Below are 20,250 nucleotides of genomic sequence, written 5' to 3'. Positions count from 1 at the left end.
TAATTGTTTTCCTCTCCTGCTCAGACAACAAATGGTGCAGAGATAAACATCAGTAGAATCAGCCTCTTCCCAAATCCACAGCAGCCAAACACGGTTTATTTACATCCAGTCTTTGAAAGACTCTTCCTCTGTCTTTTTCCACACCAACTTCTCAGCAGGTGTCCCAGATTACACTGTGCAACACCACACCCGATTGTTTAAAACATCTATCTTTGATGCGATCTGTGGCTGGTTATTTTTTAATTAGGTTTTTGAAATCCTAAACCGTGTGGATTTAACCCCTTAAGAACTAGAGCCGGAGAAGGACGACCCCCAAGGGGTGGGCTGGCCGAGTCGGCGAGCGCGCAGGAACGCGAGGTCCCCCAGAGGCGGCCCTGCTCGGGGGGACCCACGACCCGCCCTCCTCGCTACTCCAGGTAACTCACCAGAATGCCCATCACGTCGGTCCAGAGCCGGGAGAACGCCTCGGACATGCCGGCGCCCACCTCGGGCTCCGACGCGGGCTCGGGCTCCGGCTCCAGCGCCGCGCCGGCGGCTCCCGCGTCCTCCTCCATGGCCGGGTCCCCGGGGCGCCCTGGCCCCGCAGCCGCGCGCGCCCGGCCCCGGGAGCCGGTCCCCGCCCGCCGCGTCACCACCGAGCCGCGCCCCCGCGCCGCATCCCCCGCGGCCCCGGCCTCCGACCCGGCGGGGCCCCCCGGGGCAGGCGCCCGCTCCTCGGCTCTAGGTGGCGGCGGGCCGCGCGACTGACAAGTCCGGAAACTTTCCCAGCTCGGGCTCTGCTCGGCGGCGGGGCAGCAGGAGGCAAAGTTCGCACCACTGAGTTTCACGGCGGGGAACTCTGGCGGCCCCAGCAGCGATGCACGGCGCTGCAAAGGCGTCTCCTCCTGCGGCCGGGACCGGCTAACTGGGCACGCGACTCAGTGCTTCCAGCACGTCTGGGCAGGGCCCCGCCGGGTGACCGAGCTGACTCGGGAACTTGGAGGGAACTCCCCGGCCCCCTCTCTTCAAAATGAGCTCTTCCAGCTCCACATGACTCTCTCCCCTCGACTCTAAAGAAAGCGTTTAGCAACAAAAGGTGCTCTGATGTCAGGCTCTTTGCATGGAAACGAGCCACAGACAGGAGAACAAATCGCCTGTTGAAAGAGCGACCGCCTGCAGCCTCCCGCCTGCACAAGTTTCCAATCACGCCAGTCACCGCTGCAGTCTTGGTCCCAGAAACTCGAGAAAGTTAATCTTTAAGCGAGTCCTACCCCAAAGAGTTCCCAAGCAGTGAGTGTCACAGCGCACACCTCACCCCTCCCGAGGTCTAGCGACCTCAAGAATTACAACCCTCTGCCTCTGGCAGCCGAGACTTGGAAAAACAAGTGTGAAAGCTTGGGTACGAGCCATTGTTTGACTCGTGTTTATTATGTTTATTACCAGTGGGGACATTTTGGTGCCCGGGTGCCGGCAATGCCCTGCATTGCTAGGGGTGTCAGCAATTTAGGGGAAATGCTCCTTGGGTTTTAATGGCTTCTTTAATGTAAGGACCGGCGTGGGGTGGGCGAGCGGGGGGAGGCGGATTTTCAAAAGGAAGCGCTATGGTTGTAACCAGTAAGCCAGCACACTTGGGGCCCCGTGTGTGTTTTTCTAAGGGCAAAATCCATGACGGATTTATTTTATGAGGGAAATAGCCCGATAGAGGTGTTTCTCCTTTTGTGATTGTTTCTTTAAAAACCACTCAACTTTCCCTGGGACAGGAGGATCCACACTGGATCGGGTGATTGATTACTTTGTGAAGCAGTTCAGCAACCAGGAGGAACCGCCTCTCTGTTAAAGGGCTGAGTGCTTCAAAAACCCAAGTGAGATGCCCCACGGAGAGAGTGCTCCCTGGGGCACCTCCCTGGTATTTTTGTTTTTGTTTTCCTTCTGGTTCCACATAAAAGGAGAAGCAAAAGAGCAAGTCCTTGAAATCCCTTCCCTAAAGCATCTGTTCCCTAAACCAAAATCCAATAAATGAAGAGCCCTTAGAGGAAAGTTCAAAATTGGAAGGGAAAAAAATACTTTTCCAAAGGTAATTAAATTTATAAGCATAATCCCTGATGACAATATTTTTGAAAGGAAAGAAAAGGAATGAGAAAGCTCTCCCTTGATAGTCAGAAGGCATTGTGCTGAAGTGGAATGCTGGGCGAAGAGTCAGTATGACCAGGCCTAGTGCTTTCCTGGGCTGATGCTGGTGCCAGATGCGTGTTCTAAAATTCTGGGAATCCAAATAAATTCATTAAAGCAGTGCTGGCCTTTTAAAAATTATCATCATCATCATTATCACCTCTATAAAGACATGAAAATAAGTAAATGATAAAAAAGGTAAAATAACCACTGAGTTGATTTTACATATATTTAAGAATTTCAGTGTATTAGCCATGTGTTACCTTACTTAATGGGCTTCCCTAGTGACTTCCTGGTAAAGAATCCACCTGCCAATGCAGGAGACTGGGGTTCGATCCCTGGGTCAGGAAGATCCCCTGGAGTAGGAAATAGCTCCTCTCCAGTATTCTTGCCTGGGAGATTCCATAAACAAAAGAGCCTGGTCCTCCATGTGGTCGCAAAGAGTCAGACATGACTTAGCAACTAAACAACAACAACATCTTGCTCAATCCAAGAAAATACAAAGGACAGTGCTGCTTCTAGTGGGGCTGCATAAACACATTATGGCAAGGGACTGAGCATGAAGCCAAACAAGAAGGATGGTGGGAGCATGAGTCTCCAGTGCCAAGCATGAGTCTTTCTTCCTGACTCATCAGAGGACCTGAGGGCAAAGCAATGAACTTTTCTGCATTTCTATCTCCCCATCCTAGATGAAGCAAGGCCACACTAATTGCCACCTACCTCCTCAGAGGTGATATTACATTTCAGGGTCATCTAAAGACAGGTACTATTTAGCAACAACACAAACACATCTCATTATAATTAAATCGTAGCCATCATTTTGGCAATCAGAGAATCAAGCTACTATCTAGATAGTTGAGGTCCTTTTCCTGGTGCTGCCTAATAAATGGATAAGGAAATAAATAATACATTTGAGGAGGAAATGTTGGTACCTGTAATTTTGCTCTCTGCACATAAATATGAAATTCTGAGCAGTCATTTTTCTTCTTATAGAACACAGTTTTTTTGACATTTGAAAAATGAAGCCGAACCTTTTCACGGGTCAACTTCATGAAGCTTCTACTCAAAATGATTCTGATTACTTCTCCCAAATTGAGCCTTTTCTCCACAATCCATTCTTCTAAAAGAAATTCCTTCAAAGGTTTTTTTAACAAAATATAAAGAATAATCAGCAACATCATGATCATGATCATACTATTTCAGAGTCCCCTAGGCTACCATTCGCAAAGAGCTTTTTATGATAGAATTATATCCCTATAAGGGTGGAAAAGGGCCTTTAAGATGATCTCGATCAAATCCCTTATATTGAAGATGAAGAAATGGGCTCTGGAGAACTTGAATGATCACTCCAAGTGAACAAAGGGACATGGAGCAGACTCAAAGTCAGATGACTTCAGTACTTTAAAAAATTCTTTCACTTACACTGTAATGTATTTGATTCCCACAAAGCTCTGTAAGGGGGGCAAGTATAGATTCACCATTAAAGATGTGATATGAAAAGTATCCACCGACTCAATGGACATGAGTTTGAGCAGGCTCCAGGAGTTGCTGGGGCACAGGGAAACCTGATGTGCTGCAGTCCATGGGATCGCAAAGAGTTGGACACAGCTGAGTGACTGAACTGAACACATAGGAATCCTTTTGTCTTTCCATCAAGGCTCTCCCTCATCCAACTCACTGGAATTGTCACGACATTGGTAAGTGAATTCCAAGGACAGAAAGGGACCTAGAAGAGGATTTTCTAGACATCTAGTAGAGACCCAAAAGTTGACTGAAATCAGTTCTTTGGGTTCTGATAATAGTTCATTTATTGCAATGAACTATTAGAATGCATTCAGTGAAAGTAAATACTGGAAATACACCTATCTCAATAAGTGTTATTTCTTGGAAAATTAGTCGTTGTTTAGCCGCTAAGTCATGTGTGACTCTTTTGCAACCCTATGGACTGCAGCTCACCAGGTATCTCTGTCCATGGGATTTTCCAGGCAAGAACATTGCCATTTCCTTCTCCAGGCGAACTTCCCAACCCAGGGATCAAATCCAAGTCTCCTGCATTCTCAGGAGGATTCTTTACCACTGAGCCACATGGGAAGCCCAAATCTTAGTCATAGAGCTGCACAATACATGGAACACAGAAGTCCATACATACACACATATGCATATAAATGCACATACTGGATTGCTTTGTGAAAAAGTGGTTCTGACTATGTGGCAGGATTACAAATTTAAAAGCCAGTAGTCTAGAAGTTAAAAGGTGTTGCCTGCAGCCTATTTAGGACATCCTTTTTTTTTTTTTCATGATTTTGATTTGGATCCTCAACTAGCAACTTTTAAAAAATGTATTCATTTTTATTTTTTGGCTGCGCTGGGTCTCCACTGCTGCATGCAGGCTTTCTCTACTTGCAGCAAGTGGGGGCTACTCTCTTGATGCTGTCCTTGGGCTTCTCATTGCAGTGGCTTCTCTTGTTGCAGAGCACCGGCTCTAGGTACATCGGCTTCAATAGTTTCGACATATGGCCTTAGCTGCCCCGCAGAGTGTGGGATCTTTGCAGACCAGAGATCAAACCCTTGTTCCATGCAATGACAGGCAGATTCTTAACCACTGGACCACCAGGGAAGCCCTAGGGCATGATGCCTGGCAGTGAGGGTAGAGTTTGGCAGCAGCAGAAATATAATGGATTCAGGACAGAGCTGAGTTTGAATTTCACTCAGGTTTCTATAAGATATTGGGCAAGTTATTTATCTCATTTAGTGGGAGAATCCAGCTATTTAATACGGTAGCTATGAAGCTGTGTGTGAAAGTGCAGGTAGTCACTCTATGAATTAGAACTTTTTCTCCTTTTTCCCTCCTTTTGCCCCTCCCCCTACCCACTCATACCATGAGATTTATATCTATAAAATGTCCTTGTCCATACCTGTCTGTTGGATCACATTATAAAAATGCTAAGTTTTCTAGTACATGCAAAAAGAATTCCTAGTCCTGGAGTGTGGCTGCCGAGTAAAAGGTCTGGGAGGTTACCTCTGGCAGAGTGGAGTGATAAGGACTATTCAATTTTGAAAGTAAAAGTAGTCATAACAGCAATACCAATGTTATTTATTGAAAATCAACTTTATGTCAAGCACTGTGATTGACATTTTAAAAATAGTTTATTTAAACTTTAGATAGAATTTATGACTTCTCAGTACAATCTGTCCATCCCACCCTGCTCACATCCTATTGCAGTCCTGTTACAGCCATCCACTGGTTCAAGCTACCAACCTCAGAGACATGCCTGATTCCTTCCCACCTCACCATCACACCCATCTAACCATGAACAAGCCCTGTGGACCCTACTTCCTAAATATATGCCAAGTTCATCCAATCTCTCTGTCTCCACTACCAACTTAGTTCATACTAGCTCCATCTTTTAGAACACTTTATTTGGATCAGTGCTTCTCAAAGTGTGGACTCAAGAAGAAAAGCATTAGCATAACCTAATTTGTTGGAATTTGTTGGAAATGCAAATTTCCAGGCCCCGGCCCCCAAGTCTACAGAGTCAGACACAGTGATCAGTAGTTTAACAAGCCCCCCAAGGTGACTGATATCTGTGCAAATTTGAGAGCTGCTAGGAACTATGGGGCTATCAGAATAAGGAAAGGAGCACATTGCCAAGGGAATGCCAAGGAGAGGTAAAGTTTAAAAATATAATCTATTGAAAAACTAAACCAGTGGATGGCTTTTAAAATTAGTTGGTAAAAGAAACCATCATGAGATATGTGAATGGAGTTCCCCAAATCAGATACTCAGAGGCATTTGATTCTTAAGGACAGACAATAAAATGTTAAATGTATTTGTTGGAATAAACTGTATTAGCCATAAGAATAGCACATGTTTTAGGAACACAGCTTCATTCTAACCTTGTTATTTTTTATTTTATTATTATTAAATTTTTTTATTTTTTAAAATTTTTCAGCCATGCTGTAAGGCATGCAGGATCTTAGTTCCCTGACTGTGGATTGAACCCATGGCTTCTGCAATGAAAGCATGGAGTCTTAACCACCGGACTGCCAGGGAAGTCCCCAAATACTTGTTACTTTTTAAACGTAACACATTTTCTACAGGGAAAAAAAAAAGGTGAAATTAAGCAGATGTTAAATCCAAAAGATTATAAATAGTCTAATTTTTTTTTTTTTTTTTACCACCATACTGCCTTCTGAAATTGATCTATGAAAATAGATAAGCTCATTTACCATTTGCCTACAGTCAGCAACGCTCTCTGGCCCTCCAATGCTAGGCATTCCACAATGCCTCAGGGGGACTAACTTCAGGGAAAGACTGAAATGCCAAAACATTTTTCTGCTTGACAATCACAAACACATTTTTTCCACAACTACCTTAAAAGTGAGCCAAATCCCTGCTAAAGCATTACCTGTTTAAAAGTCTTCATCTTGGAGTGTTTGATAAGAGAGATGGAGAAAAGAACTAAGAGCAAACTAAAAAGAAAAATTAAAACCAAGTGAAGACAGCCCAAACAGGCTGTGGAGAGAAGGTAAATAAACAAAATGATGATTCAGAGCTATAAATACTTTTCTCTGAAATCTCTTCTCCCACTCTGATAAGCAAGGTTACCAGCTTAGCCAGCTAGGTTTTCCTCTGGGTTGATGCTCTGTAAACACCAAGGTTTTGCCTGGGAATTATTCCTCCAGACAGACAATGTGACCGATATTTCATTTTGCATAGTTGGATCAGACAAGATGATTTGTAAACCCATTTGTAATTCTAAAACATGAGGATTCTGAACTATTCAGTAATCATATTATAGACAAGAAGCAAAAGACTCTGAGTGGGCTGGTTCTGGGGTGTGTGTTAGTGGCTCAGTTGTATCTGACTGTGATCCCACAGACTGTAGGCCGCCAGGCTCCTCTGTCCTTGGGGTTCTCCAGGAAAGAATACTGGAATGGGTAGCCATTCCCTTCTCAAGGGGATCTTCCTGACCCAGGGATCAAACCTAGGTCTCCTCCATTGCAGGCAGATTCTTTACCATCTGAGCTACCAGGGAAGCCCTGCCAACACTGAATTCACAATGTTTAAGGCAAAGAATCCAAAGACTTCAACTCACCATGAAACAACTTCTGAATTAACACGGGAGCAGTACATCCTGTAGAGAGCTGTGAGATTCTCGAGAGCTACCTGACACTGAAAAGCAGAAAAAAAGGATGCATGGAGAGCGAATGGTCTGCAGAATCATACTCCCTGCTATTTATCTTTTAACTTAGGAGAGTGTAAGAAAAAAAAAAAGAAAGGAATGTGTTAATAAGGGACCAGAGACTATGTTAAATATTTCCAAATTATGCAAGGAAAGTCTTAAAAAGCACAGCTGGGAAGTATCATCCACCAAACAAATTGCTTCATCAGTCTTGTGTATTTTATAAACTTTACCCAATGAGAATGCCTACTTGGCTGTCTCTATTGCTTAAACGTGGTCATGAAAAATATTTTTTTATTCCCTGTTACTTTCAAAGGCTCCAATTAAGACTATGGCCCTGCTTCTTTGAAGTGCAATGTTATATACATAGAACAAAAGATTCTCACTCACAAAATCAATCCCAGAAACCACAGAAAACTATTATAAATCTTATCCAGAATTGAAGCATTATCCAGAATACTCTGGTTGAACAACAATAAATATTAATTTATAATTAATGATATTTGCATATGACTATTAACAAAGGAGGAGGGGGTGTTGAGCCGAGTACAGCATTCTGGAAAAAGTATGCGCTGACTCATTAAAACAAAGGAAAGTGTGATTATCCTTTTTCACTACTCCTTTTTTTAAAAGAGTCACATATTTACTATATAAATTACTTGAGGAAGAAGCATGAGTCTTAGATGCATTGTCCAGCCTGATGGTAACCGTATACAGATTCGCTTTCTTCTGTTCTATGTCTTTCATGGAGGAGCCAGCATTTTGGATTACAAGGAGCAAGGTTTTTACACTTCTAAAATGTTATATGTTGGCTGTTTTAAAGGGAAACTTGTATTCTGGTTTCTAAAGAAATAAAGAAAGGAAAGAAGGAAGGGACAAAGAGAAGGAGAAAAAAATGTCTTAACTTTCCCTTTAGCTGTAAAATTCTATCATTTTAGAATCTCAGAAGCATAGCTTCCTTCTCACACAGTCTAACTCCTTTCCTTTCCATGTATAGCGAGTTTTTCAGTCTCCCCTCAGTCATTCAGAGCCATTTTCCTCTTCTGGGTACTTTCTTTCAAACTGCATTTCCTGTGACACACAGAGGCACATGCGCATGCGTGCACACGCATACACAAAGGCCCAGTTATCTCAGTTTTTTTTTTTCCTGAGCTGCCTTATACAATTGAAGATAAAAATAAATGAACTTGGTGAAGAAGTCATCAAAAGAGGTGGCGCCATGAGAATGTCTCAATGAGCTTCTCACATACAGAGATAGAAGGTTGAGTGACAGGACAGTGGTGTCACGGCTACTTCTTTAAATAGTGCTTTGGTCAAGTTTAGTGAAACGATTCCCTGTCTTGGGAAGCACGTTACATGCTCTGTTCCTGTGGGTGAGGGCTGGCTGGAATGAGGCTTGAAATCTAAGAGAAATATTAATATGGGTAAGCAGGCACTAGATTTTAGCACCATTTCCCTCTCAAGGAACACAAATATTTTTAAAGGAACACATAAATGGATTGCCTAGGCATAAATTTTTCCTATGCCTTACGAATGAAACAACTAGGTTCTAGCTTCTCTTTATCTAATGAATGCTCTCAAAAATCAGATGATGTTGATTCCAATTGCAAAGAGACACAACAAAGGCCCCTTGTTCTAGAAATGAGGTCATTTGGACAGTCTATCCATTAAGAAAAAGCCTATTTTGCTTTCAGAGGTCACCTATTGGGGCAGGAAATCCATCTTTCAGCCAGTGAACTAACATCTGGCCTAAGTCTTCTGGGCTGAAATGTCAATTTCCTGGTCTAAATGGAACACACATGAAAGGAAAAGAGATGAAAAATACAATTTTTTTTCTTTTCTTTTTTTTTCCCTAAGCCATGCTGTGAGGCTTGCAGGATCTTAGTTCCCTGACCAAGGACTGAACCCAGGGCCATGGCAGTTAAAGTGCCAAGTCCTAACCAGTGGACTACCAGGGACTTCCCAAAATTTTTCCCCCAAAAAGTTACTCTTTAGTGATTAAGACAAAAAAATTAAAACAGTAAAATACCTGTCTGAAAATTTTATTTCTTTCTGTAATAGCTACTGAAAGGTAAAATTAAGAGGCTAGGGATTTGTGATTGCAAAGGGACTAATCAGTCATTCAATCCTACTTTCATAAATAAATCTACTTTAAAAAGACTAATTACAATTCATGATGGCTCATCCCCAGCTGGCCCAGATTTGCTTTTGTACTATGAGGAGTGGAAGTAGGGGGAAAGTTTACTAACTAAATTAACAGAATAAAAAGTTAAAAAGAGAAAGTGGGACTTTCCTGGTGGCCCAGTGGTTAGGACTATGCTTTCAATGCAGGAGGCATGGGTTCAATCCTTGGTGGGGGAACTATGATCTCACATGCTGCTTGGCCGAACCAAAAAAACAAAAATCAGTATTAAAAAAGGAGAGAAACAAAGAATGCTTAATCAACATATAAAAACCAGTCTTTTAAAGCTGATTCAAAGTACCATAAGGGCTTCCCTGGTGGCTCAGTGATAAAGAATCCACCTGCAATGCAGGAGACATGGGTTCAGTCCCTGGGTTGGGAAGATCCCCTGGAGGAGGGCATGCAACCTACTCCAGTATTCTTTCCTGGAGAATCCCATGGACTGAGAAGCCTGGCGGGCTACAGTCTATGGGGTCGCAAAGAGTCAGACAAGACTGAAGTGACTGAACATGCTGGCACTCAGAAGTGCCATAGTACATTTCATGTGTAATTCTTCTAAATAAGTCACCCAGATGTATGATACTTTTGGTATTCTTTGATAATATTCCACAATTTCGACTAATCTTTTCTATGTGTTCAAATTAGAGTGATTTTGGTCCTTCATTCATTTATTCATCAGGCAATAAATATTGATTGAGTTCTGGTTACATATGACATCATATTAGATATTGCAAAAAGATAACCCTGATTCTCAGGAGCATCTAATCAGGAGTGTAAAATCCTTATTTTGTTGAAATTAATTTGTTAAATTGTCCCATTTAATTTATAATTAATGGCAATATCGAGTCTAGAAGAGGGTGCAAATTGAGAAAACACAACTTTTCAAGTCATACTACTACTTTAAGCAAGAGGCTAACAGGATTAACAATGGGGACACTTAACTCATGTTCCTGCCTGATCCCACACGGCTTTCCAGCTTGATTTTCTGTTGTGATCCAACATAGAGTTATTCTGGAAGGCTCTTATCTACTTTGTCCCATATTCTGAATTTCCTATTTTATGTTTCTAGGTTTGGTTCAGTCTGTTCATTTTTCCTGAAATACTCCTGCTTTCTCCCTCCAGCTTTGTTGAGATATAATTGACTTATTGTGTAAGTTTAAGGTGCACAACGTGTTCATTTGTTACACTCATATATTGCAAAATGGTTACCACCATGCTGTCAGCTAACACCTTTATGACCAGTCATATCAGATAATTACCATCTTTTTTGTGGTGAGAACTATAAGATCTACTCTCTTAGTAACTTTCAAGTATACAGTAGTATATTCCAGGTTTCTCTGGTGTATGTAATACAGTACTATAAAACATTAATCACCATGCTGGGTATTGGATTCCCAGAACTTAATAACTGGAAGTTTGTACCCAATGGTCAATATCTTCCCAGTTCTTCCACTCCTAGCCCCTGGGAACCACCATTCTACTCTCTGCTTCTATGAGTTCTCCTCTTTTTGATTTCACATGTAAGTGGTATCATGGCTTCCCTGGTGGCTCAGTGGTAAAGAATCACCTGCAATGCAGTAGTCACAGGAGACACAGGTTTGATCCCTGGGTGGGAAAGATCCCCTGGAGGGAGGGCATGGTAAGCCACTACAGTATTCTTGCCTGGAGAATCCCATGGATAGAGGAGACTGGTGAGTTACAGTCCATGGAGTCACAAAGAGTCGGATATGACAGAAGCGACTTAGCACAAACATGCACATAAGTGGTATCATACGGTATTCATTTTTCTCTGTCTGACTTCTTTCAATTAGTATAAGGCTCTCAAAGTTCATCCATATTGTCACAAATGGTAGGATTTCCTTCCTTCCCATGGCTGAATAATATTGGATATACATATATATATAAAACACATCTTTATCCATTCATCTACTGATGATTTGGTTGTTTCCATATCTTGCTTATTGTGAATAATACTTCAAGGAACACAGGAGTGCAGCTATTTCTTTGAGATTCTTTTTCATTCCCTTTGAATATATACCCAGAAGCAGAATTGCTGGATCATATGGTAGTCCTATGTTTAACTTTTTGAGGAAACTTCATACTGTTTTCCATAGTGAGTGCATGATTTATATTCTCATCTACAGTTCACAAATGTTCCTTTTTCTCAGGTGTCCTTATTTTCTGAAAGGGTATAGGTTGTTTTGATGAGTAGCAAAGAATGAAATCCATTGGTGTAAACGAGATTGTAAAACCGAGAAAGACAGAACTTGGGGAACACCAGCATTCAAGAGAGCAACATGGGGACCTCCCTGGTAGTCAGTGACTAAGACTGGATGCTCCCAATGCAGGGGACCCAGGCTCAGTCTCTGGTCAGGGAACTAGATCCCATGTGCCGCAACTAAGAGCTGGTGCAGCCAAATAAGTAAATTAATAAAATTTTTAAAAAGAGAGAGAGAACAAGATGGGGTCATGACATAATGTCTGAGTGAGAGCAGTCCCAGGGGTAGAGAATCATGATGGCATGATGTCAAGGGAGCTGAGGATTATAGGAAGGAGGGTAGGATCAGTGTCTAACATTAGCAATGTCTAACATTATGGAAAAGTCAACAGGAAGCATATCAACTGAGCACTCATTCTGGGGGTCACTGGTAACTCTACTTGCCAGTGCAATTTCATCCTAGTGGAAGGAGCAAAAACAAGATTGCAGAGGAGTGAGGAAATGATGGGAGAAAAATGGGTGAAGAAAGATGATAGAAGGGATCACAAGGTTTGAAGAAATGTTTTTAAGCATGTGAAAGATTTGAGCCAATTTTTAAAGCCAGCAGAAAAGGAATAGTAAAGGAGAAGAGATTGGAAATTTAAGAGAAGGTGAAGTGAAGTGAAGTGAAAGTCGCTCAGTCTTGTCTGACTCTTTTCAACCCAATAGACTGTACAGTCCGTGGAATTCTCCAGGCCAGAATACTGGAGTGGGTAGCCTTTCCCTTTTCCAGGGGATCTTCCCAACCCAGGGATCGAACCTAGGTCTCCCACATTGCAGGCAGATTCTTTACCAGCTGAGCCACAAGGGAAGCCCTTAAGAGAAGATAGTACTAGAATAAGATCTCAGAGGAGATGATGGTGATGATAATAATAATTTACCTTTTTGAGAAATTATTGTTGGCAGGTTTCTCTCATACAGCGCTGAACAGACTACCCCTTTCCTGTTAACACATGTTTCCTACTCAGTAATACAATATAGTTGATCAGATGTAAGCATTCTAAGAAAGGATCGCATTCCAGTCACATTTTACCAATGCTAGACCCAGATTATCTTCAATGAATTTTAGGATTTTCACAAATCCTCATTCATACATTTCAGATATTTCAGTTCAATAAGTGTTTACTGAGTGTCTATCCTGTACTAAGGGCTTCGCAAGTGGCTCAGTGGTAAAGAATCTGCCTGCCATGCAAGAGATGCAGGTTAGATCTTGAGGTCAGGAAGATCCCCTGGAGAAGGAAATGGCAACCCACTCCAGTATTCTTGCCTGGAAAATCCCCTGGACAGAGGAGTCTGGCAGGCTACAGTCCAAGGGGTCAGAAAGAGTCAAACATGACAGTGACTAAATAACAGATTCAGTACTAAGGGTTGGGAAGTATGAAAAGTCACAGATTCAGATCTTGATGAACTTAGTCTACTGAAGGAAACAGACACATAAATATTCTCAACGCAGTCAGACAAAAGAATCCACAGGTCATTTATGATCTGAGACAGTGGAGGGACATGGCAGCCTAGAGGCATCATGGGAACCTTCCTATAAGCGGTTTCATCTGAGTTAAAATAGTCTTGAAGGAAAGGTTGGACTTAACCAGTCAGATGGAGGCTAAGCTGGTTTCAGAGAACAACAGGAACAAAAAGCACAAAGGCATACAATAACATTATGTGTCAGAGAAACTTGAAGCTAGCTGTTTTAAAAAGTGCTAATGACGGAACGACTAGATCCAAAGCTCAGAGAACAAGGTGGTCAGTCACAGTGCGCCTTGTCTGCTGTCAACTAAGGTTAGTCTTAAGGCTCTGGGAGAGGGCATCCTTTGTATTTTAATGCTTCCTGATTTCCTTTAGGGGATGGTAATCTTCACTTTGGGCTTCTCTGGCGGCTCAGTGTAAAGAATCCGCCTGCCAATGCAAGAGATGCAGGTTCCATCCCTGGGTTGGGAAGATCCCTTGGAGGAGGCAACCTACTCTAATATGCTTTCCTGGAAAATTCCATGGACAGAGGAGCCTGGCAGACTACAGTCCATGGGGTGGCAAGAGTCACACAAAACTTAACGATGAAATAACAACAGCAACAAGCTTCATTTTACTTGCCAAGTGCACCATGTACCACTGAGGGTCTCAGGGCTTAATTGGCAATGCCACTGCCTGCAGTAACAGAGTACATATATGAAGAGCCATGGGCATGTCAGGGAGCGAGTAAAATTTGGAACACTTCACTCATGTGCAGGTTGTACATGCCCAAAGTCCATAATGATCCTTTCTTTTTCTTTCCAGTATTATTATATGGGCCACCCCCTTACATTTCCTAGCAGCAGTACCAAACAGCTTCACACAGAGGGTCGCGTCCTAAACCTCCCCACCAACTCTGCAATCTGAAGTAATTCACCATCTCCCTAGTTCTAGAGTCCTTAACTCTAAAATGAAGGGGATAAAAAAAGATACTTGAGGTCTTTCCATTTCTAACATTCCATATGACTATGAGTGAATGGTTTGATATAGGGATTGTCTTAGGGAATAAGGAAGTAAAGAGAGGCTAGAAGTCTGGGGAGGAGGAAAATGGCTTTCCTGCTTAGTGGAAGGAATTTATATAATAGGTGGGTCAAGCTGTCTGGAAGACACCCCTTATAAGAAATGGTTGATGCATGCAATCTTGATGAGAGCAGAGTGTGCCTCAATTCTGCATCTAGAAATCAAGCAGTATCTTCATGAAGGTGGCAATGGAATGTGATTGATATAAACAAAATTATAAATGTAAATGGCTACAAGATTCAGAAATTTGGCAGGATGCATCAAAATCCAAAAAAACATTCAATCTTCTGATCCAGTATTTAGATTCCTGGGAATTTATCCTGGAAAATTGTCAGAAAGGAATGAGAAGCTCTGTGCTCAGCTAATTATTGCATTTTTAAAATAACAGTTAAAATTTAGAAAGAAGCTTCACATTTCACAAGAGAAAAATGGTCATATAAATAATGATGTTGAAGGAGTAATATTTGCTGATTAAAATATCAGCATTAAAAAAATGTCAGTATAAAGAACATGTAACAGCATGAAAAAATACCCTCCGTATGAAAAATTTAACTCTGGGAAATAAAGAGTGCAGATGTACAAACATGAGATGAGACTCTACCAATATGTCAGTGTTTGCATTCTAGTAGAAGCTCAGTAAATATCTTTTGAGCAAATAAATAAACCAAGTGAAATGAAAGCTGGCAATGTATTAGGATGTCAGGATATTGAATTAAATTATCACTGACAATTTTTCTATGTTTGTCATTGTTTTTTAATGATGATCACAGTTAAAGTTAATGGAGGTTAATCATTTATTAAGTGTTTATTGTGTATAGATTCAGTCCTATAGATAACACATTCTGTAATGCTATCTCTTCATCACCTTCCAGAATATGCCTGCTACATTTTCACTTCCAGATTCAAGCCTTCATGGAACCAAGTTCAATGCCAGACAGACTTGAATGAATGAATGCATACCTCAGTGATGAATGAATGCATATCTCAGTGAATGAGTGAAGACATTGAAGCACCAGATACTGGTGCTTTAAACCACACAGTCTCTGGTGTGCTGTTTGGTTAGGAATTCTCAACACTCTCTCAAAAATCCTAGACTTCGAGATTCTCCATGTAAATAACTGCAAGAACTGGAAAGATTGAGTTCCTGAAGCTGAGAGACAAAGAGTTCTTTTCAAAAACCTCGTCTCCTTCAATTACTTCTGATCATTCTTGAATGCCTCACTGTTGGACAGTGGAACATGCTGCAAAAACTTTACATGTTGTAGCTTTTCCAAAGAGCAACAGGAGTGCACTATGGCAAATTTTTAAGGAATGGAACCTGAAGTGACCCAGCATCCACAAAAAAAAAAAAAAAGCAAACAGGAGCTGCTGGGAGTCAAATTTTAAAAGGTTTTCTTGATATTTCCTTAAATCTCCTTAATAATAACAAATATTCAGGAACCATCTCTTTTGATCCATCCATAGTGTTTAACTTTCCTGGTTTTGCAGGTTTGATTGTAAACATGGTGTCGCAGATTAACAAGAGCTCTTTATTGGGCTGAATTTTATCACTGGCTCGTGCGTGCCCAGGTTCCATGGAACCCACTGGAATGGTTCATCTGATTCCAAAAGACATATTTAACCTTTGGTCAGCAACACAAGCAATTTCACCCTTGATTTTTCTTGGATACAGAGTCTACCTTCTTTACTATTCATCTTGAGTTTTTCCACAGAGAAACACTGTTTTTGAAGTTGCTCTGTGCCCTTGCTATTTCTCCTGATTCCTTCCCTTCCAGCTGATTCAGAGTGAGGCACAGGCAGCCAGGTGCCATGTCTGATCACCGTTACACTCCTCAAGGCACAGATGACAGTATTTTTAAGCATAGCAATCTCAGGGGTTCTACTTCAGTAGCTCGTGTGACATAAAAAGCCTCATTTTGATCATTCACACATACATAGTCTCAGGATACACCCCTCTTCCCATCATTCTAGAAACCCTGACTGTGCCAGAGCTTGGCCATCTCAGTAAAGCAATAATAAATATTCCTTGCATCATCTCAACATATAGTGGCTGGTTTCTCCTGGAAATACCTGTGACTCATGAGGGAAAACCAGCAAAACATTTCATAAAACCATGGTGTTAAATGCCGCTCACTTTCCTGGTCTATAAAATAAAATGTCTAACTTTCAGGGCCTATGAGGAGAAAAACGGAAAGTTCAGATACACACGGTCCAGCATTTTCTGAGAGCTTTCTTCTCATCATAGATGCATCCTGGGCAAGCCAATTAATCTGGGCACCATGCCCCGAAGTGGGTTGTGTGCTGTTCCATGTCACTAACTGCATGACATATCTATGCCCTGCACCCACTTAATTTGTCCCTGGCTGGAATACATGGACTTTTATTTGTGCTATTATCATCATATCCTGTCTAGACTGAAAACAGCTACAGAGCGGCTCCCTTCAGAGTCACTGAATTAAAAATAAAGAGACCAGCCTGCCCCCTCCCATCACCTCTGCTGGGGATGCTGGTTGCTTTCCAGTCAGTCTCTCTCATCAAAAAGGGGAGAAACAGAGGGAAGACCGTAGAAGCTGTTTCCAACTGGTAAAATGTAAAATAAGAGGAAAACTTGACATTAAATAGTAAACACAGGGATCTGACTCTAGTAGTAGTGTATTTTAAGTAAATCCCTTGGAAAAATAATGAAAGTTTTAAGTCAAGCTAGGCAGCAGTAATGTTCAGACTCTGTTTTGACTCTAGTTTGAAAACATTGATATGCCGGGAAGTCAGGGAACAGAAGGATGACTATTTTCCGAGCTATGAGTGGGGAAGAGTCTGTGGGACCACAGAACAAGGATTCTCGAGGCAGAGATGTTTAGGGGTGTGGCCGGCTATTCTTATTCTGAGATTTTTGAGAGGCTAAGAAAGCTCCTACAACCAAGGTAAGAAAATCTTTCAAACTTAAAATATTTTGAATTTATATAACACTGATTAATCACTGGGGTAACTTGCATCAGAAACAAATCAACCAAATCTGTCCATTTAAGGATTCATCAAAGGATCTAAGATGGTGGCTGAGCACAAAGACTTTGACTACTCAAGCTCAACCTTTAAGAAGTATTCTTTAAAAAAAAAAAAAGAAAGAAAGAAAGAAGTATTCTCTAAGCCTCACCTTCTTCAATTATAAAATCAAGTTAATGAAAGAGTCTGTGATATAGTGTTGATGAGAAGAACAAATGAGATACATTGCAAAGAATGTGATGCTATGGGTGGCACATAGTAAACGACCAATAAAATATATTAGCTACTTTTATTATTATTATGTGGAAAAGCAGTCAATACAATATCTGCTTGGCTTAAAGGAAGCACTGAATAAATGAGAATAGTGGTCATTAAAACTGTATTTCAACTCTGTTCAATACTAATGATAAATAGTAGCCCACAGAATCCCTTGAATATTTGCAGATCATTAGCTGCTTTTAGAAAACCACCTATATGCTTTTCCATTAGTAGACTTGGGGCTCAGGAGAGATTAAGTTATTCTATCTTCACTTCCCTCCTCTTGAGCTAAGGACACAATAGGCTTCCCTGGTGGCTCAGTGGTAAAAAATATGCCTGCCAGTGCAGGAGACGTGGGTTTGATTCCTGAGTCAGGAAGATCCCCTGGAAAAGGAAATGGCTACCCACTCCAGCCCAAGTACTGCATTTTGGACTCTTTGGTTGACTATGATGGCTACTCCATTTCTTCTAAGGGATTCCTTCCCACAATAGTAGACATAATGGTCATCTGAGTTAAATTCATCCATTCCAGTCCATTTTAGTTCGCTGATTCCTAGAATGTTGATGTTCACTCTTGCCATCTCCTGTTTGACCACTTCCAATTTGCCTTGATTCATGGACCTAACATCCCAGGTTCTTATGCAATATTGCTCTTTACAGCATCGGACCTTGCTTCTATCACCAGTCACATCCACAACTGGGTATTGTTTTTGCTTTGGCTCCATCCCTTCATTCTTTCTGGAGTTATTTCTCCACTGATCTCCAGTAGCATATTGGGCACCTACCGACCTGGGGAGTTCCTCTTTCAGTATCCTATCATTTTGCCTTTTCATACTGTTCATGGGGTTCTCAAGGCAAGAATACTGAAGTGGTTTGCCATTCCCTTCTCCAGTGGACCACATTCTGTCAGACCTCTCCACCATGACTCCACCATGACCATCTAATGTAGTACTTGGATGCAATCTCAAAAATGACAGAATGATCTCTGTTCATTTCCAAGGTAAACCATTCAATATACGGTAATCCAACCTATGCCCAATCGGTACACTGAAGAAGCTGAAGTTGAATGGTTCTATGAAGACCTACAAGACCTTCTAGAACTAACACCCAAAAAAGATGTCCTTTTCATTATAGAGGACTGGAATGCAAAAGTAGGAAGTCAAGAAACACCTGGAGTAACAGGCAAATTTGGCCTTGGAGTACAAAATGAAGCAGGGCAAAAGCTAATAGAGTTTTGCCAAGAGAACGCACTAGTCATAGCAAACATCCTCTTCCAACAACACAAGAGAAGACTCTACACATGGACATCACCAGTTGGTCAACACCAAAATCAGATTGATTATATTCTTTGCTGCCAAAGATGGAGAAGCTCTATACAGTCAGCAAAAACAAGACTGGGAGCTGACTGTGGCTCAGATCATGAATTCCCTATTGCCAAATTCAGACTTAAATTGAAGAAAGTAGGGAAAACCACTAGATCCATTCAGATGACCTAATCAAAATCCGCTTATGACTATACAGTGGAAGTGAGAAATAGATTTAAGGGGCTAGATCTGATGGACAGAGTGGCCTAATGAACTATGGATGGAGGTTCGTGCATTGTACAGGAGACAAAGGGATCAAGAGCATCCCCATGGAAAGAAATGCAAAATGCAAAATGGCTGTCTGAGGAGCCTTACAAATAGCTGTGAAAAGAAGAAGGCAAAAAGCAAAGGAGAAAAGGAAAGATATTACGCGCATCTGAATGCAGAGTTCCAAAGAATAGCAAGAAGGTAAAAAAGCTTCCTCAGCGATCAATGCAAAGAACAGAGGAAAACAATAGAAATGGGAAAGACTAGAGCATCTCTTCAAAGAAAATTAGAGATATACTAAGAGAACTTTCAGTAGGCAAAGATGGGCTGATAAGGCACAAAAATGGTAATGGCGCTAACAGAAGCAGAAGATATTAAAGAGGTGGCAAGAATACACAGAAGAACTGTACAAAAAAGATCTTCATGACCCAGATAATCACGATGGTGTGATCACTCACCCAGAGCCAGACATCCTGGAATGTGAAGTCAAGTGGGCCTTAGAAAGCATCACCATGAACAAAGCTAGTGGAGGTGATAGAATTACAGTTGAGCTATTTCACATCCTGAAAGATGATGCTGTGAAAGTGCTGCACTCAATATGCAAGCTAATTTGGAAAACTCAGCAGTGGCCACAGGACTGGAAAAGGTCAATTTTCGTTCCAATCCCAAAGAAAGGCAATGCCAAAGAATGATCAAACTACCGCACAATTGTACTCATCTCAGACGCTAGTAATGTAATGCTCAAAATTCTCCAAGCCAGGCTTCAGCAATACGTGAACTGTGAACTTCCAGATGTTCAAGCTAGTTTTAGAAAAGGCAGAGGAACCAGAGATCAAATTGCCAACATCCACTGGATCATCGAAAAAGCAAGAGAGTTTCAGAAAAAACATCTACTTCTGCTTTATTGACTATGCCAAAGCCTTTGACTGTGTGGATCACAATAAACTGGAAAATTCTGAAAGAGATGGGAATACCAGGCCACCTGACCTGCCTCTTGAGAAACCTGTATGCAGGTCAGGAAGCAACAGTTAGAACTGGACATGGAACAACAGACTGGTTCCAAATAGGAAAGGAGTACGTCAAGGCTGTATATTGTCACCCTGCTTATTTAACTTTTTATGC

General features: G+C 41.6%; 1 protein-coding gene across 3 annotated transcripts in view; it reads right to left on the bottom strand.

Moving 5' to 3' along the window:
• SASH1 (SAM and SH3 domain containing 1) overlaps positions 1-20,250 on the bottom strand; it is a 983,107-nt gene that overhangs the window by 186,054 nt on the left and 776,803 nt on the right. Inside the window, exon 1 of one of the 3 annotated variants that reach the window (XM_043457238.1) lies at positions 426-1,199. The exons of the other annotated variants lie outside the window; for them this stretch is intronic. Coding sequence (XP_043313173.1) covers positions 426-554 — 129 coding nt within the window. The 5' untranslated portion in view covers positions 555-1,199. Of the gene's footprint in view, positions 1-425; positions 1,200-20,250 lie in introns of those variants that run through there. 3 annotated transcript variants of the gene reach the window in all.

The sequence above is a fragment of the Cervus canadensis genome, chromosome 33 (genome assembly GCF_019320065.1).
Source record: "Cervus canadensis isolate Bull #8, Minnesota chromosome 33, ASM1932006v1, whole genome shotgun sequence".
In the NCBI taxonomy this organism is placed as follows: Eukaryota; Metazoa; Chordata; class Mammalia; order Artiodactyla; family Cervidae; genus Cervus; species Cervus canadensis.
This window is presented reverse-complemented; position numbering and strand designations above follow the sequence as displayed.